This window comes from Chrysoperla carnea, chromosome X, assembly GCF_905475395.1.
Source record: "Chrysoperla carnea chromosome X, inChrCarn1.1, whole genome shotgun sequence".
In the NCBI taxonomy this organism is placed as follows: domain Eukaryota; kingdom Metazoa; phylum Arthropoda; class Insecta; order Neuroptera; family Chrysopidae; genus Chrysoperla; species Chrysoperla carnea.
In genome coordinates, this window is record NC_058342.1 from 8,328,023 (window position 1) to 8,347,848 (window position 19,826).

General features: G+C 39.8%; 1 protein-coding gene across 4 annotated transcripts; it reads right to left on the reverse strand.

Annotated features, from left to right (window-relative positions):
• Positions 1-774: 774 nt before the first annotated feature.
• LOC123302391 lies at positions 775-6,424 on the reverse strand. Of its 4 annotated transcripts, none has more exons than XM_044885312.1 (4): positions 6,042-6,424; positions 5,599-5,925; positions 5,088-5,507; positions 775-864 (listed from the first exon to the last, which is right to left on the reverse strand). In XM_044885312.1, the coding sequence occupies exons 2-4, from the start codon at positions 5,672-5,674 to the stop codon at positions 827-829; spliced, it is 534 nt and encodes a 177-aa protein (XP_044741247.1). In that variant the 5' UTR covers positions 5,675-5,925; positions 6,042-6,424; the 3' UTR covers positions 775-826. The 4 variants fall into 4 exon arrangements, with proteins under 4 accessions (XP_044741247.1, XP_044741248.1, XP_044741245.1 ...); XM_044885313.1 differs by lacking the exon at positions 775-864 and adding an exon at positions 4,823-5,030 and having other exon boundaries at positions 5,092-5,507; XM_044885310.1 differs by lacking the exon at positions 775-864 and adding an exon at positions 4,823-5,030.
• Between the last annotated feature and the right edge of the window lie 13,402 nt (positions 6,425-19,826).

The following is a 19,826-nucleotide window of genomic DNA, read 5'->3' on the forward strand; positions in this document are numbered from 1 at the left end:
ACAATTATATTAAATAAAGTGAATTGGACCACAACCAACATATTAGCGGCCAACTAACGTCAGCCGCCAATTGGTGATTTATCCACAATTCCCCTTTTCCGAATTTACCCCTAAATCACCAATCACTACCGGTGAAAATTAATCAAGGTAAGCCCAAAGAAAATTTATTTGTATAATTGTTATTTTTTATCTGGTTTATTAAATCTTATTATATTTTCGTTCGTATACAGTCCACACTCGTGGACGTCGCATTTAGGCGCGTTCATAAATTTGGTCCTTCGAGCCGGATCATATTGAATCATATTTGATTCAATTTAGATTTAGAATATTTTTCTTCGTTTAATATTGAATGGATGTTATATTAAACAATATCGATATTTGATTAATTCGATTTAGGATGAATTAATTTAAATTACAACATACTCGAAATTATTTTTTTTTTTTGATAAAAAACATGCGGTCTGTATTGCGTAATTTCAGACTAGTATGTGAAAAATAAAAATTTGTTTGTTCAAATTATGTAACAGTGGTTTACAAAAAGCTGTTTATTAATTGAATTTATTTGGGAGTAATAATCAATAATTTGATTCAATCATTTGTTGAAATATTTATTGTAATTATTGATTATTTTCGATTTGCGTATTATCTGCAATTTCATTTATTTGACCATTATTTTAGATTTTCGATACAAGAACTTATTCCAATTGTAAATATTTATTGCTGAAATATTTATTGTAATTAGTGAATATTTTGATTCTCATATTATCTGCAATTTTAGATTTCATACAATTATTTTAGATTTTCGATTCATGAGCTTATTCCAGTTTTATTCGATTCTGATAAAATTATCCGTTTCCAATATACCTGTAATGCAATTTAGCATTTAATTGATTTAATATTTAATTAATTTAATTTTTTATTATTTCGTATTTAGATAACAATTCTTTATTATTTCATTCCCATACTTAGTTTACATTTTTCTTACATTTAAATATTATTTGGTAAAAAAAAAAATAAAATAAAATGGCGAGTGATGAGGCTAAACTGAAAATTCTCAATAGCCGAAAGGAAATGTTTTTCCGAAGAATTCAAAAATTATTTGAATATACTCAGGATATCGATAATGTAACAGTGCGTAAAAATTTCCTCACAAAAATAAAATGTTTAGAGGAAACCAAGGCTAACTACATCGATATTATTGAACGGATAAACGAATTGAAATTAAAAATGGATCCCGATTTTGTACCCAATTATCAACTTCTCGAAGCTTTCGACGATTTATATTGCGAAATATTAACTTGCGCTGAAGATATTACCCCGAAAGTCGAAGTCAGAGTCAACGAGGCATCTGTTTCCAATTTAGAATCATCATCTTGAATGATGCCTAAGCTGCCTAAATTATCTCTACCTACATTTTCCGGTAATATCCTAGAATGGCCAATTTTTTATGAGTGTTTTAAGTCCTCCATTCACACTAATAGTCGATTGAGTAATGCGGACAAAATAAATTATTTAATAGGACAGCTTTCGGGGAAGGCAAAAAATGTTTGTACTGGCTTACCCCCTATTGGATCGAATTATCAAATTATTTGGGATAAGCTCTGCGAAAGGTATCAAAACCCACGTATCCTGGCCGGTTCTTACCTACAACAAATTTTGGATTTTAAACCTGCACAGTCAGGTTCAGTCAATAATTTGGATAATATCCTAGACAGATGTGATGCATCATACCGTGCCCTTAAGGAATTAGATATAGCTGATTTATTAGATTTTACGTACGCATATTTATTGTGGTCGAAATTGGATCCAGATACGCGCAATCTGTTTGAAAATACTCGAAGAAATTCCAGTATCTTTACTTATGCGGAGATTACTGCATTTATCAAGCAGCAGATTCAAATATACAATAGCACATTAGGTCATGGAAAATCCAGTTCGACATACCAAAATGTAAAATCCAAATCACACGCATTTTTTGGAGAAACCAATCGAAAGAGCAATCGTTGCTTAATTTGTAACTCCAATCAACATACGGATATAAAAACCTGTACAAAATTTCTGGATAAATCTGCATCGGATAGATTTAAAATAATAAAAGGGAAAGGTATGTGCATTAATTGTTTTGAAAATCACAAGGTTGTACAATGTAAAAGTCCGTCCGTATGTAACGTTTGCCACTATAAACACAATAGTTTGCTACATTTCGTCAAGCCTGTAAATAATAATAGTACAAGTTCCGTTGTGAGTCAAAGTGATTCTGTTACCAGTCCAAGTAGCCCCGGTGTAGTTCAAAGTGATACGTCAGCATTTTGTTCGACAGTCGATGATTCTATAATCAAATGCGGTTCTACAGTGTTGTTGTCAACGGTAATTGTCCATGTATACGATCATGTCGGTGTCAGGCATAGAGTACGTTTCTTGCTAGATTCTGGTAGTCAAGGGAATTTCTTGACGGAAGGTTGTATTAAGAAACTTAGATTAAATATATCGTCTTCGAATATGGTTGTTAAGGGCTTTGGTGGGGACAGTCAGGTTTTAGGAGCCTCGGATTTAATTATTTATTCACGTTTAAATTCATGCGTCAACTATAAAGTTAATGTTTTTGTAATCGAAAAAATCACAGATCGGTTACCTAATGTCAAAATTTTACGAGAATCGTGGGAACATTTTAGTTATCTACCATTAGCGGATGATCAATTTTGTGAGCCTGGTCCTATAGAGGGCATATTAGGGGCTCAAATGTTTGCCACTTTATTAGAATCACGTAAAATCAAAAGTAAAATTAATTCACTTATTGCCCTTGAAACAAAGTTGGGTTTCGTAATAATGGGCTGTGTACCCAATTTGCCAGTAGCATCCACGTCGGTACAATCCTTTCACACTCAGGTGAAACCGCCATTAGAAAAGTTGGTGCGTAAATTTTGGGAATTAGAGGACATTCCAACACAAAATTTCGAGAGTCCAGAAGATGTGGAATGCGAGAGAATTTTTGCGTCGACCGTAATGCGGGAGAATTCGGGACGATATGTGGTATCTTTACCTTTTAAACATAACGCCGATAAATTAGGCGAGTCATACTCAAACGCTTTAAAACGGTTTAAAGCTTTGGAAAATAAATTCGATAAAAATCCAACGTTGAAGCAACAATACAGTGCCGTAATTAGGGAACATTTAGAAAAGGGTTATATATCTTTAGTAAAAAATAACCCGTCTATTCCCCATTATTTCATCCCACACCATGGTGTATTTAAACCGGACAGTGTGTCCACCCCTCTTCGATTCGTTTTCGACGCAAGCGCTAAAACTACAAAGCAAGTATCTTTGAATGACTTGCTTTATACTGGCGCTAAACTACAATCGGATGTAGTTAGTTTGTTTTTAAATTTTCGTTTGTTTTCGGTTGCATTCACAGCAGATATTCGTCAAATGTATCTGAGAATCGGAATGCATCCAGATCACAGAAAATTTCAGCTAATATTATGGCGCTTCTCAAAAACCGATGAAATTTTAGTATATTCGTTAGACACCGTTAGTTTTGGTGTAAAGAGTTCGCCATTTTTAGCTTTAAGAACGTTAAAACAATTGGCGTTAGATGAAGCCGACAAATACCCGTTTGCTTCGTCAATTGTTCAACGTGATTTTTTCATGGACGATTTGGTCACAAGCGTCAACACGGTCAAAGAAGCTACGGAATTATATTCGCAGCTCATTGAGTTATCTGGATCGGCCCAATTTGAATTGACAAAATGGGCGACAAATTCTCAGGAATTATTTTCTTTTGTGCCCGAAAAGGACCGTTCTCCTAAAATAGTATCCTTTGATTCAGACAGTCTGAAAATATTGGGTATGCAGTGGTACCCTCATTCGGATGTTTTCACTTTTAGTATTAATGCCGAACTTAGACCCTGCACTAAACGTAATGTACTTTCGACAGTCGCTAGGTTGTTTGATCCGTTAGGAATATTAGCACCTGTAACACTATTAATAAAACTCTTAATAAAAAAATTGTGGATATTAAAATTGGATTGGGACGAGGCTCCTGATAGGGAAATTTGTTTATTCTGGGAAAATTTCCAAACTGATTTAAAATGTTTAGAATTGTTTAAAATTCCTCGTCATTTTGGGGCGATTAAAGATTTACCGGTTGAATTAATCGGATTTTGCGACGCATGTTTAGAATCTTATGGCGCTATGATTTACATTAGGACGGTTACGCCGACTAATAAAATATTGGTTAATCTAGTTTGTGCGAAAACCAAGGTTGCTCCAATGCGAACGGAATCTATTCCAAGATTGGAGTTGTGTGCAGCTGTTTTGTTGGCCAGGTTGTTTAAATTTGCAATGTCCAGTTTGGAACCGCGCGTTCAGGTTCGAAAATTATTTGCATTTTCCGATTCGACAGTAACTTTGAATTGGATTGGATCCCCACCCTATCGTTGGCAAACATTCGTTGCCAACCGAGTTTCATTAATACAATCGTTGGTATCAAATGAAAATTGGTTTCATGTAGAGGGGGTACAAAATATTAGCGATGTACTTTCTCGAGGATTAAGTCCATCTCAATTCATGAAAATGCCTAATTGGGTTACGGGTCCAGAGTGGTTAAAATTAGAACCTTCATCGTGGCCAATAAGAAAAATTTCTGTTAATTTGGACGTTATGCCTGAAGAAAAATTAACGGTTATGATTGCTACTCAAAGGCAGGAAAATTCTGTATATGCATTTATTCAGAAAATTTCTTCTTGGAAAAAAAATGATACGAACAACCGTCTATATTTTACGATTTATAATAATTTTGTCTTCTAAGGGTAGTATTAACGCCTCCGATTTAGTTAAAGCTGAATTAGTCTTAGTTAGGGTGATTCAAAATCACCATTTTGCAGACGATATTCGATCGTTGGAAAATAGAAGCCTTTCCACTGCAAATTTACGACCACTTAGTCTCTTTTTGCATGATGGGCTGATACGTGTAGGTGGACGTTTACGAAATGCTGATATTAGTTTTGAGCAAAAGCATCCACTACTTCTCCCTAAGAAAGATAATTTTATTAATTTATTAATAGAAAATTGTCATAAAGAAAACTTACATACAGGGCCATCGTTAGTTTCATCCATACTACGCCAAAAATATTGGATACTGGGCGCCCGTAATACAATTAGGCATAACTTGAGGAAATGCAACCATTGTTTTAAATTAAATCCGAAGCCCGTTTTTCCCAAAATGGCGGATTTACCTTCAGTTAGAGTTTCAGAAACTTCAAAATCCTTTTTACATGTTGGGGTTGATTTTGCAGGGCCATTCTTCATTACTATGAGTCGAAATCGTGGAGTAAAGAGCCAAAAGGCATACTTATGTTTATTCATATGCTTATGTACTAAAGCTCTCCATTTAGAACTCGTGTCGGATTTATCAACCGATCTATTTTTGGCTGCCTTCAAACGCTTTTTATCCAGAAGGGGCGCATGTTCAGTGGTGTACTCCGATAATGGTACTAACTTTATTGGGGCTAAAAACGAATTAGAAAATTTATATAAATTATTGAATTCTGATGAATTTGAAAAAAAATGGGCTGCCGAGTTAGCTCATCGGAAAATTACCTGGAAATTCCAGCCTCCTTTTAGTCAACATTTTTCCGGTATATGGGAAGTGCAAGTGAAGTGTGTTAAGACCCATTTATACAAAGTTGTCGGGGATCAAATTCTTTCATATGAAGAGTTGAATACGGTATTGGTTCAAATAGAGGCATTACTAAATTCCAGGCCTCTATCTTGGTTGAGTACTGACCCAACCGATCCCATACCTTTGACACCAGCTCATTTTCTTACCATGACCCCGTTAGATTCATTACCTTCACCAAGTGTTCCAAACCGTCCGGTAAATTTACTCGATCGGAAACGATTATTGGATCATTTGGTACAAGGGTTCTGGAAACGGTGGAAAAATGATTACTTGACACAAATGCAATTAAGGCAAAAATGGAATGTTCCTGGTTATCCTATCCAATTAGGAACCCTGGTGGTTATTAAACAAGATAACGTACCCGTTCTTCGTTGGCCAGTCGGTAGAGTCGAAAAATTATTCCCTGGCATAGATGGTATTGTTCGGGTGGTGGAGGTGAAAACTAAATCGGGTCTATATAAACGACCAGTTGTGAGATTATGCCCCTTACCCTCACAATAATCAATGTTTTCATTTAATTTGTCCGCCTCATCACCTTATTAATTTTAGTTTAGTTTTTATTTCTTTTTTTTTTTTTTTTTTTTTACAAATTTGATAACACTATTAAATTATTCGATTTTTCGATATTTTGATTGTCACAGTGATTGCAGATAATATGAAATGAAATTGTCTTTATTTTGGAATACATTGAGTAACTTTAAGTCTACAAATTATTGTATTGTTTATTATTTGACACTTTGGTTGGTTATGTTACTTAGCCACAGACGCATATTATGTTGCGCCGTAGACTTATTATTTACGATAGACTGCTCATTGCATATCGTTTTAAAAAATGATTAGTTTCAGAAGCGTTTTTCTGAGTTAGCTCAAAAAATATCGTTCTGAGCGGGGGCTATGTTGGCGCCTATACTAATCGAATCAAATCAAATATCGATAAATAAAAATTAGTTTAATCAACCGACACATATAAAGGTCGGCACTAGTTTATTTGTAAAAAATATATTTTTTTTGTTATTGTACAAATATCGTTTTTTGTATAGTTAAAAAAAGAAATCGATACCAGTTAGTTGGTTTTGTATTTTCGTTTAAATCGATTCCAGTTAGTTTGGAATACTTAGATATAAATTTAGTCATTGAAAATAAATTCAGTTAGTTGAGTTTTTTTTTTGAAGATCGAAGGAATTTTAGTGATTCGAAATTTAGTACGAACAATTATATTAAATAAAGTGAATTGGACCACAACCAACATATTAGCGGCCAACTAACGTCAGCCGCCAATTGGTGATTTATCCACAATTCCCCTTTTCCGAATTTACCCCTAAATCACCAATCACTACCGGTGAAAATTAATCAAGGTAAGCCCAAAGAAAATTTATTTGTATAATTGTTATTTTTTATCTGGTTTATTAAATCTTATTATATTTTCGTTCGTATACAGTCCACACTCGTGGACGTCGCATTTAAGCGCGTTCAGAATAGTTATTTTAGAAAGTTTATTTTAAATATTGCTATACTTAAATATTTCTCAGAAAACTGTCCTTTAAATATTATGAGAAAGTTGACCTTTAATAATGTTAATGTTATAACATCTGGACGGTCAAGTGTTGTACAAAGGATCATATTACAAAAAGGATCTTTTAAAAACACATCCTTTAATTACAAAGTAGTACTTTAAAAGCATATATAAAGTAAACTATCTAATGTACAAAAATACTTAGTATCCAAACTTTTTGACGTATGTTCGGGTTCGGATAACTTTGTTTCAATAATACTTATTATTACAATCGTTTGACATATGTTCGGATTGTTAAATAATTTGTTTCATAAAAATATTTATTTTTAATTGTTGTTACTTAACATTTTGTACAAGTGTAAATTAAATTGTAAATTTAATTAAATAAATAAATTTTTATTTAAATATCTGGTCTACAAGATATTAATCCCGCCACCAACCAGGAACGTTCTCCAGTCCACGGGGATTTCCAATAGCACGTTCTTTACGTCCGGCTTGCTTCCTCTTCTATTAATTATTTTGATCCTCTCCTTTACGTTGGAGAGTGTACAGCCCTTATACGACAGATTCTTACTGTGTAATTGCTCCAGCAAGACATCATCCATCATGTCATCGGGGACGTCATATATCAGCATTCGCGGGGCAATCCCGCGAGGCTCCTCCGCTATTAATCCGGCTTCTCGAAACTGTGCCATTCCTTTTAAAGTCGCCGCTTCATCCTTACTGCGAGTTACGATCGCCACCCCGGTCCGGACAGTCCTGATTGCCCTTACTCGGACACCTGTGTCGTGCTGCCTGGCGATATTCTCAATTTTCTTTTTCACTTCTGCCGGGGTGACTTCTTTATCCTCGGCCCTGACCACACAGGCGTAAGACTTCCCCTTGGACGGCACCTGATTTCCCACTTTCGGGTCAGTAACATCTTGAGTCGTAGATTCAGTCGTCTCCCCCCTTAATAGATGTTTAACGTCATCAGCAAACTGCTTCACCAAATCGTCATGTTTGCTCTCCATCCCCTTGATTAGCTCGTTGATGAGAGCTTCATACCCAGCAGCTATCTCGATGATAGCCTGCACTCCCTCTGCGCTGCCTTTAACCTTCTTACCTTTAATCGTAGCGCATCTCTCATCCTTCTTCCGCTGGCACTCCTTCAGTCGTTGTTTTGCCACTATTGCGCTCGTGATCATCTGGGTCCTATCTCCAGTCCCCCTCCTTGGTATCTTAGTCGTTTTCCCCTCAGCCTGTGTGTCGGTGTCAGAAAGATCTTCATCCGTTTCTTCCCTGTTTCGCCATTTGCAGCCTCGGCCTTCCTTAGGTATACTACCAACCTCCATCGTCTCCTGTCTGCCAGCTCCGTCGCTCGTTCCAGCTGAAACAGTACCACCAGCTTTGTCATCCCTTCCGGCCGATGACTGGCCTCTAGAACATACATCTTTATTATTTAAATTATCCAGAATCCGCATTGTTACGACTAATCGTGTGTGGAGGGGCGAGCCGAGTATAGTTGAGAACGGGTACACCCAGGGAGACAACTGATCCCGTGGGCATCAGAGGCTCCCACCCCTGTACTCAGGGGCCCAACACTCACCTGGGGTTACCAGGAATGGTGCCGGAAATCACGGACGCACCATTACCCGCCCGGAGCAACACAGGTTCCGACCTCTGTGTTCAACACACACTTCCTGGCCAGGGTCCGAAGCTAGTCGTTAGACCTTCCCACCACACACACGTCGGCAGCGCAAGCGCACATCAGACCTCCACTGATGCGAGGTATCCTCACATCAGTATTGGCCACTCCCAGCATGCATAGCGGGTCGGCCGGCCACATATAGGGATGTAGTATATGTGACATCTATTGATCAAAAGTTCAAATTAGCATGACCGGTGATAGCGAATACTTAAGTCATTAATAGTCTAACTAAGTACAGGTGTCTTACGGACATAGAGGTACATCGATGTTCGATAGTACGTATAGATCCTGACTTAATATTCGTAGCTATATCATAGAAGTGGCTCCGTGTATTATTTCGTAGAATCACGTAGTAAATATACTTGGTCTCGTAGATGTTCCGGCTATGGGTCATTGCCGCCATTAAGTGGTTAAGGAGTTCACTTGTAATTCAACCATCAAACGTGAATGTTCAACAATTATTCGAACTGGAAGTTAAATTTGTGTATATTGTATTTCATTATAATTTGTGTTAAATAAATATTGTATTATACGTTAAATCGTTATTCTTATTTGGAACTTATTTATAATATACGTCAGTATATTACAGTGGCGACGAGGATATTAACGAAAACGCGCGAAAAATAACACCACGTGTATTTTTTTTAACATTTTGTTCATTGGTGATTAACAAAATGACTGGAACCGCGTCAACATCACATGGTATTTTCGGACAAATTCCACGTTTTAATCATGAATACAATAGTTGGAATATTTTCGAAAAACAGCTAGAACAATTTTTCATAATGAACGACATTAGTAGTGATAACGTTATAAAACGGCGGGCAATTTTAATCAACGCATTACATTCCGATACGTTCCAGCTGTTAATTAATTTGAGTCATCCGAAAAGTCCTGATTCGGAAGATTATGAGAAATTACTTGATATTTTGGGACGACACTTCAAACCACCACATTCCGAATTTGCAGAGCGGCGCAAGTTTTACGAAGCAACCAAACAGTCAGGCGAAACAATTTCAGAATGGGCAGCCAGAATACGTGCATTGTCAACTAAATGTGAATTTCTGGATCATTTAGACATGGTTCTAAGAGATAAATTCATCATGGGAATGCCAATTGGGCCGGTTAAAGACAAATTATTTTCTGAAAATGTACAAAAGTTGACTTTTGAGGAAGCCATTCGAATTGCAAATTCCATTGACTGCATCAGTCATCAATACGATTCAACCGGTATAGAAATAAAATCAGAACCGGGTACGATGGGAATCCACAGGATTGACAATGATATAAAGAATCATCGGCAAGCCCAGAGAAAAGGGAAAACAAGTGGAAATTCACAGCGGAAATCAAATGATGAAAAGGCAGTGAAGAAATGTCGTGTTTGTGGGTACACAAACCATCAAGAAAGTCAGTGCAGATTTAAGAATTATCGATGCAAGAAGTGTGGGTCCAAGGGCCATCTAAAGAAGATGTGTAGAAATAAGGACCTTACTAATTACACTAATTACAATAATTACATAAACTTCGAGGATGATGCTAATTTATCTATGTTTCATTTCAGGACAAACGTTGAGTGCGAACCAATTAGTACAGAAGTGTGCATGGATGGAGTTTCGGTAATAATGAAAATCGATAGCGGATCTCCGATTTCGGCCATTTCCTACAAGATGTATCAGAAATATTTTACAAAGTACCCATTGGTAGAAACAAAGACAAATTTGGCAGCTTATAATGGTAATCTAATGAAGATTAAAGGTATTTTTCAGATAAATGTACGATTTCAGAAATCCATTAGACCTCTAAAAATTTTTGTGATTGATTCTGGGGGTCCTCCTATACTGGGGAGAAATTGGATGTACGCTTTCAATATAGGGCTACAGGAAATTAAACATTTATCTATCGATGGGGTTTTACAAGTGTTAGAGCAATATAAAAAGGTATTTCAAGACGAATTAGGTAAATTCAATAAATCCGTGGTTACGTTAAAACTGTCAAAAGAGGCGGAACCAAAATTTTGCAAACCAAGACCGGTTCCACTGGCAATTAAAGCCAAGGTTGAAAAAGAAATAGACAAGCTTGTCAAAATGGGAGTACTCGAACCGGTGGATTATAGTCTATGGGGTACACCGATTGTGCCGATTATAAAGAAAAACGGTGATATCAGAATTTGCGGAGACTATAAAGTCACTCTTAATCCGCATTTAAAAGTCGAGCAATATCCATTACCGAGAATCGAGGAAATATTCGCAAAACTGCATGGGGGACAGGAATTTTCAAAAATAGATCTCTCTATGGCGTACCAACATTTGGTATTGGATCCGGAAAGTAGGAACCTAACAACTATCTCGACTTCAAAAGGACTTTTTAGGTATACACGGTTAGTTTACGGAATAGCTTCTGCGCCGGCTATTTTTCAGAAAACTATGGATTCATTGTTTTCTGGGTACCCGGGTGTAGTTGTTTTTATGGATGACATTTTGGTCACAGCCACAAATCGAGCCGAGCACCTAAAGAGGTTAAGTAGGGTGTTGAGCCGATTACAGGAGTCAGGATTAAGGGTGCGTAAGGAAAAATGTGAATTCCTCAAGGACAAGATATCTTATTTGGGGCATATCTTGGACAAAAACGGCCTCCATATGTGCCCACATAAAACAGAAGCTATGAAAAATGCAGAAGCCCCCAAATGTATCAAGGAATTACAAGCGCTTTTGGGGCTAACCAATTATTATAGAAGGTTCATACCCAACATGAGCATAGCTCCTCTCTATGAACTGTTAGGGACTAATGTCGAGTTTCGGTGGGGAGAAAATCAGGCGAAGGCATTCAACGAGCTAAAACTTGCGTTGACATCAAATAACGTGCTGGCTCACTATGACCCAAAAGTACCAATAAAATTAACAGTCGATGCAAGTCCAGTAGGCATCTCTGCAATTCTATCGCACGAATACATTAATAAAGTCGTTCGCCCAATCGCCTTTGCTTCAAGGACTTTGGGTCCAAGTGAGAAAAACTACTCACAGATAAGTAAAGAGGCTTTAGCAATTGTGTATGGGGTAAAAAAATTCCACCAATTTTTATACGGTCGGAAATTTCTGTTAGAAACTGACAACCAGGCGCTCGTAGCTATATTTGGTCCCAAAAGAGGAATACCACCATTAGCAGCAAATCGGCTACAGCGTTACGCATTAATTTTGTCAGGATATACGTTCGACATTAAATACGTGAACACAAAAATAAATATCGCTGACTTTTTATCAAGGTTACCGCTACCTGCTTCGGAAAAGGATTATCTTGTTGACGATGGAGACGTGTACGTACACTACATTAACGAATCACAAGCCTTGCCGATAACTTTTGATGAGGTAAAAAAGGTGACAGAAAAAGATAAACTGTTGAAACAAGTTTTAATAAATATTAATACTGGGTGGCCAAAAAATGTCATACAAGAATTAGCACCCTATAAATTACGTTGCGACAGCTTGTCCACCGAGAACAATTGTGTATTTTGGGGTTATAGGCTAATAATTCCAACCGAGTTACGGCCTAAAGTTTTGTCGGAAATCCATAAAACCCACCTTGGGATTTGTAAAATGAAAGCGCTGGCTAGAAGTTATTTTTGGTGGCCCAATTTAGATAAGGATTTGGAAAACTTAGCAAAATCCTGCGAGAGTTGTCTCCAGTGTAGGAATACACCCCCAAAGAGTGAATTAATAAATTGGAACTGGCCAGACGAACCATGGTCAAGGGTTCATTTGGATTTTATGGGACCTATATTTGGAAAATACTTTTTAATAATTGTCGATGCCCATAGTAAATGGCTTGAGTGTATCGACATGAACAAATCAATTACAGCCAATCACACCATACAAATGTTAAGGCCAATCTTTGCAAGGTTTGGAATACCCAAATTTCTAGTTTCGGACAATGGGACCACATTCGTGTCACGAGAATTTCAAAAGTTTCTTGAAATTAATGGCATAAAAGATCTGAGAAGTCCCGTTGGACACCCCGCATCTAACGGACAAGCCGAAAACGGAGTGAAGCTAGTAAAATTGGCATTAAAGAAGGCCTTACATGGTATTAAGGCAGGTGAATTGGACCAATATTTACAGGCGTATTTATTAGATTACAGGAATTCCATCCACAATACAACTGGAGACACACCAGCTAAACTAATGCTTAACCGAAATATAAGAAATCGATTTGATTTATTAAATCCGCGCAGAGATCCTGGAAGCAGAGGTTCGGTGGATGTTGTGAGCGATCAAGTGGTAAAACGGCAACTAATGCAAAATGAAAACTACAAAGGAAAAGCTAAAAAGATATTGGAAATTAAGGACGTTGTTTTAGTAAAAGATTACAGTGTTCCAGGAAAAGTTTCTTGGACTAAAGGAATAATTACTAAAAAATTAGGACGCCAAATTTACTTAATCTCAGTCACAGGCCTACGCAAACTATGGAAGCGCCATGCAAACCAAATAATAAAAGCGGTGGAGCCTGCGTTGAAAGACGATAATATTTATGTGCCCCACACCCTACGATCGCCACAGCTAATGCCGTCAACCGAACCCGAAACGGCGACCGTAAATAACGAGGAAGTTCAACTCACACGTGAGGAGCCCCGTTATAACCTACGGAGTCAATGTCGTTCGGAGTGCCAAAAATAAGGATATATTTTTTTTATTTATTCATTTAAAGAATGATTTTTTTGTTAAAAATTATTATACTTTTTTTAATTTTTTTTATGTTTTAGAATACAAGCGAACTAAAGGGGGTGCTGTAGTATATGTGACATCTATTGATCAAAAGTTCAAATTAGCATGACCGGTGATAGCGAATACTTAAGTCATTAATAGTCTAACTAAGTACATGTGTCTTACGGACATAGAGGTACATCGATGTTCGATAGTACGTATAGATGGCTGACTTAATATTCGTAGCTATATCATAGAAGTGGCTCCGTGTATTATTTCGTAGAATCACGTAGTAAATATACTTGGTCTCGTAGATGTTCCGGCTATGGGTCATTGCCGCCATTAAGTGGTTAAGGAGTTCACTTGTAATTCAACCATCAAACGTGAATGTTCAACAATTATTCGAACTGGAAGTTAAATTTGTGTATATTGTATTTCATTATAATTTGTGTTAAATAAATATTGTATTATACGTTAAATCGTTATTCTTATTTGGAACTTATTTATAATATACGGCAGTATATTACAAGGGAGAAACATATAACAACAGGAGAGAACAGCCACGAAACGCCACAAGACACCACAGGAACTGGTTTTATGGGTTTTCCTTCCCACGCGCAAACTTTGGTCCGGGGGAGCAAGCTCCAACCAATCAGTGGTAAGTGCAAACCGACCGGCATCCCCTATCCGCCACCCGGGGACCCGCCTGGTACCAGTGTGCTCTGGTTCCACCGACACTGCGGTCGGTGGCAGGGTAGATAGGGACATTGAAGAAACAAAATTTTACGTGAGGTACCTGCTATTTAAGCCTAACCCTCACGCCCCCCATGGGGACGGGATTGAGATACGCCTCAATCAGCGCGCCGCGGGCTAACAGCCAACGGCTACCAATCCTTCCTTTCGGTGTAAGCCTAGGGAAGCCCTTTGGTGAAGAGCGCGCACTACCTAAAACGCTTGGGACTCTGCAGGTCCCCACCCGAGCAGAGGCCGAAGCCAGACGCTGCTCACCCGCCGATACAAGGTAGACAGGAGTGCTTCCTCAACTGAAGGTCTCAGCAGGCCTGCACTACCCCCTCTAGCTTGCGATATAAGCTCTAACACACTGCCCCCACGAGTCCGTCCTCATTTCACTTGCACACACACAGGCCAGTGGAAACACCCTGTGTATGGGGCTTGGACGCAAGTGACCCATGGTACCCAATTAACCGCCTGGGTTCGGCGTTGTCCCTGAAACATGCCTTGTTATGTCATAGGTGACTACTTGGCATGTCCAGGCCAGGCTAGCGTTCTTACAAACACCAGCCAGGCATACACATGACATTTTAACAAAGTTTAAAATCCAGGTGAAGCCGAGTCCCACCCACATAAGGACCAGGTGAAGCCTGACCCGCAATGACTCTATCCCGCCCCAGATAGATTCAAAGATAGCCCCTGGTGAAGAGAAAAGAAGGAAAAAAGAAAACAGATAAGAGTCCGACAATGAAACATTGTCGGACTAACGCCACAACAAAAAAGAACTGGCAGCAGGAAACCTCTGCCAGTCTAAAAAATCCGCTAACCAGCTAGGATAAAAATCATTATGGGGTGTGGTCGACGGGTCCCCCCGACGCCACGCCCCAAAACAGCGCCATCACCTCAACTACTAAAAATGTCGTGCCTTCTGAAATGAGACACGACAACACGAAGGACACAGCACAGCAACATCACCAATTCGGACTGCAACTCGTCCAGTCGGACAAGACAGTCATACATGCACCACTAATTTCCAATAGCTACCTCTTCGCCTTGTTGCGCTCCAGCGAGCCATCGAGTGCGTAGGGCAAAAGCCCTGTGCACAAACTCCCTGAAGCACTTGCGGCTACTTGTGGTAGCCAGGATTCTATCAAAATGCCAGGAACCCCCTTCCCAGTAAATGGACATGTCATCCAGGTTCCGGAAGCGGTCGTATGCGCCGCAATCGCACAAGAAGTGCACTGCATCCTCACATTCAGCACCGCAGTAGCAACCTGGATTGTCCGCCAAGCCCCTCACAAAAAGGTGGCCGCAAAGTCGTCCGTGTCCCGTCAGGAGGAAACCCTCCTGGAGGGAAAACGTCCAATTGCGAAACCGATTAATGTCCCTGACATCCGGAATAAACCGGAACGTCACACGGCCCCTCCCCGTCTGGCACCACCTCTCCTGCCACCGAACAACCGCCCTCTCGTTGATGAGAGTTTGGAGTTCGGCCCTACTCAACTCCCCAACCTCTTCATTTGTGAGCAAATCAAGCTCACCAAAGCGGTACCCCCTTCTAAGTTTGAAGAGGCCTGCCCTCCTCAATACTTCGAGGTCCCAGGGAAGCATCCCACCGAGCACCTGAAGGGCCTCGGTCGAGACCGTCCGACACACCCTGAGTGCCCCGTAGAGAACAACCCGCTGTGCCGCCCCAAGCACAAGACGAGCGCTCTCAAATTTGGGACACTCATACCAGGCAGCTGCACCATAAAGCGCAGCTGCCTCCACCCAACCTCTAATAAGGATTCGGGCAGACCTCGTATTTATCCCCCAGTCCCTGCGCATGACCCTAGATATTGTGGCCATGCACTTAACCACTTTGGGCCTGATCGCTCTCACGTGGGCTACCAAACTCATCCCAGTACCAAGTGTAACTCCGAGGTAGACCACTTGTCCAACCCCGGAGATACGTTTGGTCTCCCCTCCCACGATCACCCGCAAACTGCGACGTTCCGGGTCTAACCTGCTCCGCAGGAGCATGCAGACTGTCTTACTGTCCGACACTTCTGCTCCAACCCGTCGTCCCCAGCTATAAACTGGCTCCATTATATCTCCAACGGTAGTTTCCAGCGCACGCCTGGAACTACCTTCAACAAGGATCAAAAGATCGTCTGCATACGCCACGACTTTGACACCATTGTTCTGTAAAATGGTGAGAAGCTCATCCATGACCAGGTTCCACAATATTGGGCCAGCAGGTAGATAGGGACATTAATATGTATTTGTCGTACGTGGGGTACCTAGCTATTTTTGTTAAGCCTTACCCCCACGGTCAGACAGTGCCTAAACACTGGCCAACAAGACCCCCTTCCGATAGGGCAGGCCACTGGGTTACGCCCAGTTAGCGCGCTGAAACTTCTAGTGTGTCTTCCATCTCAGCTACCAAAGTCCCGAGACAGGCAGGACCGTTACCTTGGTGAGGTTCGCGCCCAATCCATAGCACTTATGAGTCTGCAGCTCATCACCCGAGTTGAGGTCCGCAACTCACACGTCGTGATAGCGAGTCAGAGTTACACCTCGTGTTAGTAACTCTTAGCTATTAAAGGAATGAACCTAAAGGTAACGAGCCAGAGTTCCAACTTAATCTCGGTCACTCTTAACCACTTCACTCGCCTGCGTTATTCAGGCTTTCAACCACTGCCACGTAAGAATCCGTTACCGCAATTAACTTGCAGCATGCAAGAAGTATACCTGTGTGAGGGTTGTTCTCGCACACCGGGCCATTGCAAGTTTCCCTTACTACTCAATGAGCCCTGAGTTGGGGCAGGTACCCAGGTATGCTTAGTTATTACGCCAAGCACACCCAGTCCGAATCAACGCTCCCTGCAACGCTAATCCGGTTCACACATACCTAATGCGTTCAAATGTGGGACCACCCGAACAAAGTCAGGTGCGCCAGATTGAAATCAAGGGAATAATAAAAATAGGCAGCCAGAATAAATAAAAGTAAAAAGAAATAAAATAAGGCAAACATACTTTGAATGAAATATGTTATGAGCTATGCCACTTGTTTTACATATCAATAAATAAGTATACAACATTTCAATATATAAGAAGTACACACATATAAATGTGTATGAATATGAATAAGCTGTTGTATACCAGTAAGCAGATGATGTGAAAGTCAAATAGGAATACAACACAGACATTAACGGAACTGTACTAAACAGTTGAAGGAAATGGTCATCTCGGTTAACTGTGTTGCATGATAAAAATAAAATATAATAATTTAGGTATTGTTATAATTCCAAGAATTCCAACAATATACTATTAATGATTTGACGATGCAATGGTTGACGTGGTATAAATCGAAGTGATTTCATTGTCTGTAAAGACAAATAAATTTATAAAGTAACAGTAATCTGCATGTTACTTTAATACTTTAAATATAGTTATGAATAAATACCAGAGAAGATTCCCTTCTCAAAAGAATGTGGAAACTATATATAAAATAAAATAAAATAAAAGCAATTTGGCTCGAAGGCCTTATTACTTACACTTTAGCTCGTAAAGCTAATGCTAAAAATCCAGAATGTATTCGTCCGCACATCCAGATGTATTCGTCCGCACAGCTTAGGGTGGTGGTGCTTATATTCCCATCGCTTTTTGGTAAAACACAGACATTTCATCCATTTTGAGGACAGGGCGTCCCCTCATGCGAACTCACGAGGCACACAGATGTTTAAGTCACAATTACGTAAGTATTTGCTACTACCAAGTGTTGTGTGTGTGTGTATAACCTGGGGTTTCCCCAGGTTACGTATGGTTTGTGTGTGTGTTTGTGTGTGTGTTTGTGTGTATTGGTGTATGTTCCGTGTATTTTGGATGAAATGATAGTTGATGAAGATGAATGATATGAAAAAGATACTTTGTAGTTGGGGCAGCTCCAAAGTCCACCAAGTTTTGGGGATGCCCCCCTTCCATTTCTCTTTCAACCCATGCCCCCTACCTAACCTTACATTCCTTCAGCTATGGCCCGTTTCCTTACCATAGCTGCTTTCAACACAAATACACTAAAGCATTCTTTTGTTTTTCTTGATGTCAGCACTTGACTGACATCCCATTCCCCTCGCCTGTTGCCCTTTATTCCCATTGCAGAGAGGTTTCTAAATCGTTCGTACATGCCACAATCACACAACATGTGTAAACTATCCTCCCATTCAGCCCCACAGGGACAACCTGGGTCCTCGCATATACCCCTGCTGAACCTGAAGCCGTTAGGTGCGCCATGCCCAGTAAGGATGTACCCTTCATCCCATGTAAACTGCCAGTTTTTCATTCTCTCACTCATCATTAGTCGAACATCCTTCACGAAGTCGTATGTTTTCCGCCCATTCTGACTCATACTCCACCTCTCTTGCCATTTATCTATCGCACGCTCTCTTACCATTTTTATCGTATCGCTTTCACCCATTTCGTTCACCTCCTCATTACTTACTAAATCTATTTCACCCATACTTAATCCCCTTTTAACTTTATAAACATTCGCTCGTCTCAGACATTCCAGGTCCCACGGAAGGCTACCGGCCAAGACCTGCATAGCCTCCGTGGAGACCGTTTTACAAACATTCAGGCAGCCATGGAGTATGACACGTTGTGCCATACCCAACATTCTTCTGTAATACTCGTACTGTACACATTCATACCAAATACTAGATCCATACATTGCACATGCTTCAAACAAACTTTTTATTAATATTCGTACAACCCTCCCGTTAAAACCCCAACATTTTCGCAAAACCCTCCTTAACCCCCCAATCACTCTCATCATTTTTTCTCGCAAGGCAGCAATATGCTCCCTAAAGCTCATTCTCTCGCCAACCCGCACTCCCAGGTAGGTCACCGTGGTAACCAACCTGACATATCTCGCCTCATTATCCAAATTCACACGCATCCTTCTATTTACATTCATTTTACCTTTAAGGAGCATAGCCACTGTCTTGCTGTCAGACACCTCTACCCCCATTCTAGCGCCCCATTCATAAACAGGTCTCATATACTCATTCACTTTTCCTTCTAATCGTATTCTTGAATCATCATCAATCATTAAGAGGAGGTCGTCTGCAAACGCAATCACTTTCACATTCATACCCTGGAGCCTGTTAAGAAGCTCATCCATACATAGATTCCATAGCGTCGGACCTCCAATGGAGGCTTGCGGACATCCCCTCATAAGCCGGAACCATACTCTTTCATTCGCAGAATCCGCACATGCATACCTATTTGAGAAGTAGCTTCTCCACATTCGCATGTCTTGCTCTCCCACTCCATACTCAGTCAGTTTCTCCAAGATACACTCCCATTGCAGGCAGCTGAATGCATTCTTAAAATCAACGAACACTCCTAACATATATTTTTTCTCGCATACTCGTACATTCTCTTTTACTCTAGCCCAGGCATCTTCTGTACTCCTTCCAGCCTTAAAGCCATATTGGAGATCATTCCATCTGCCATCCATGTTTTCATTCAACCTCC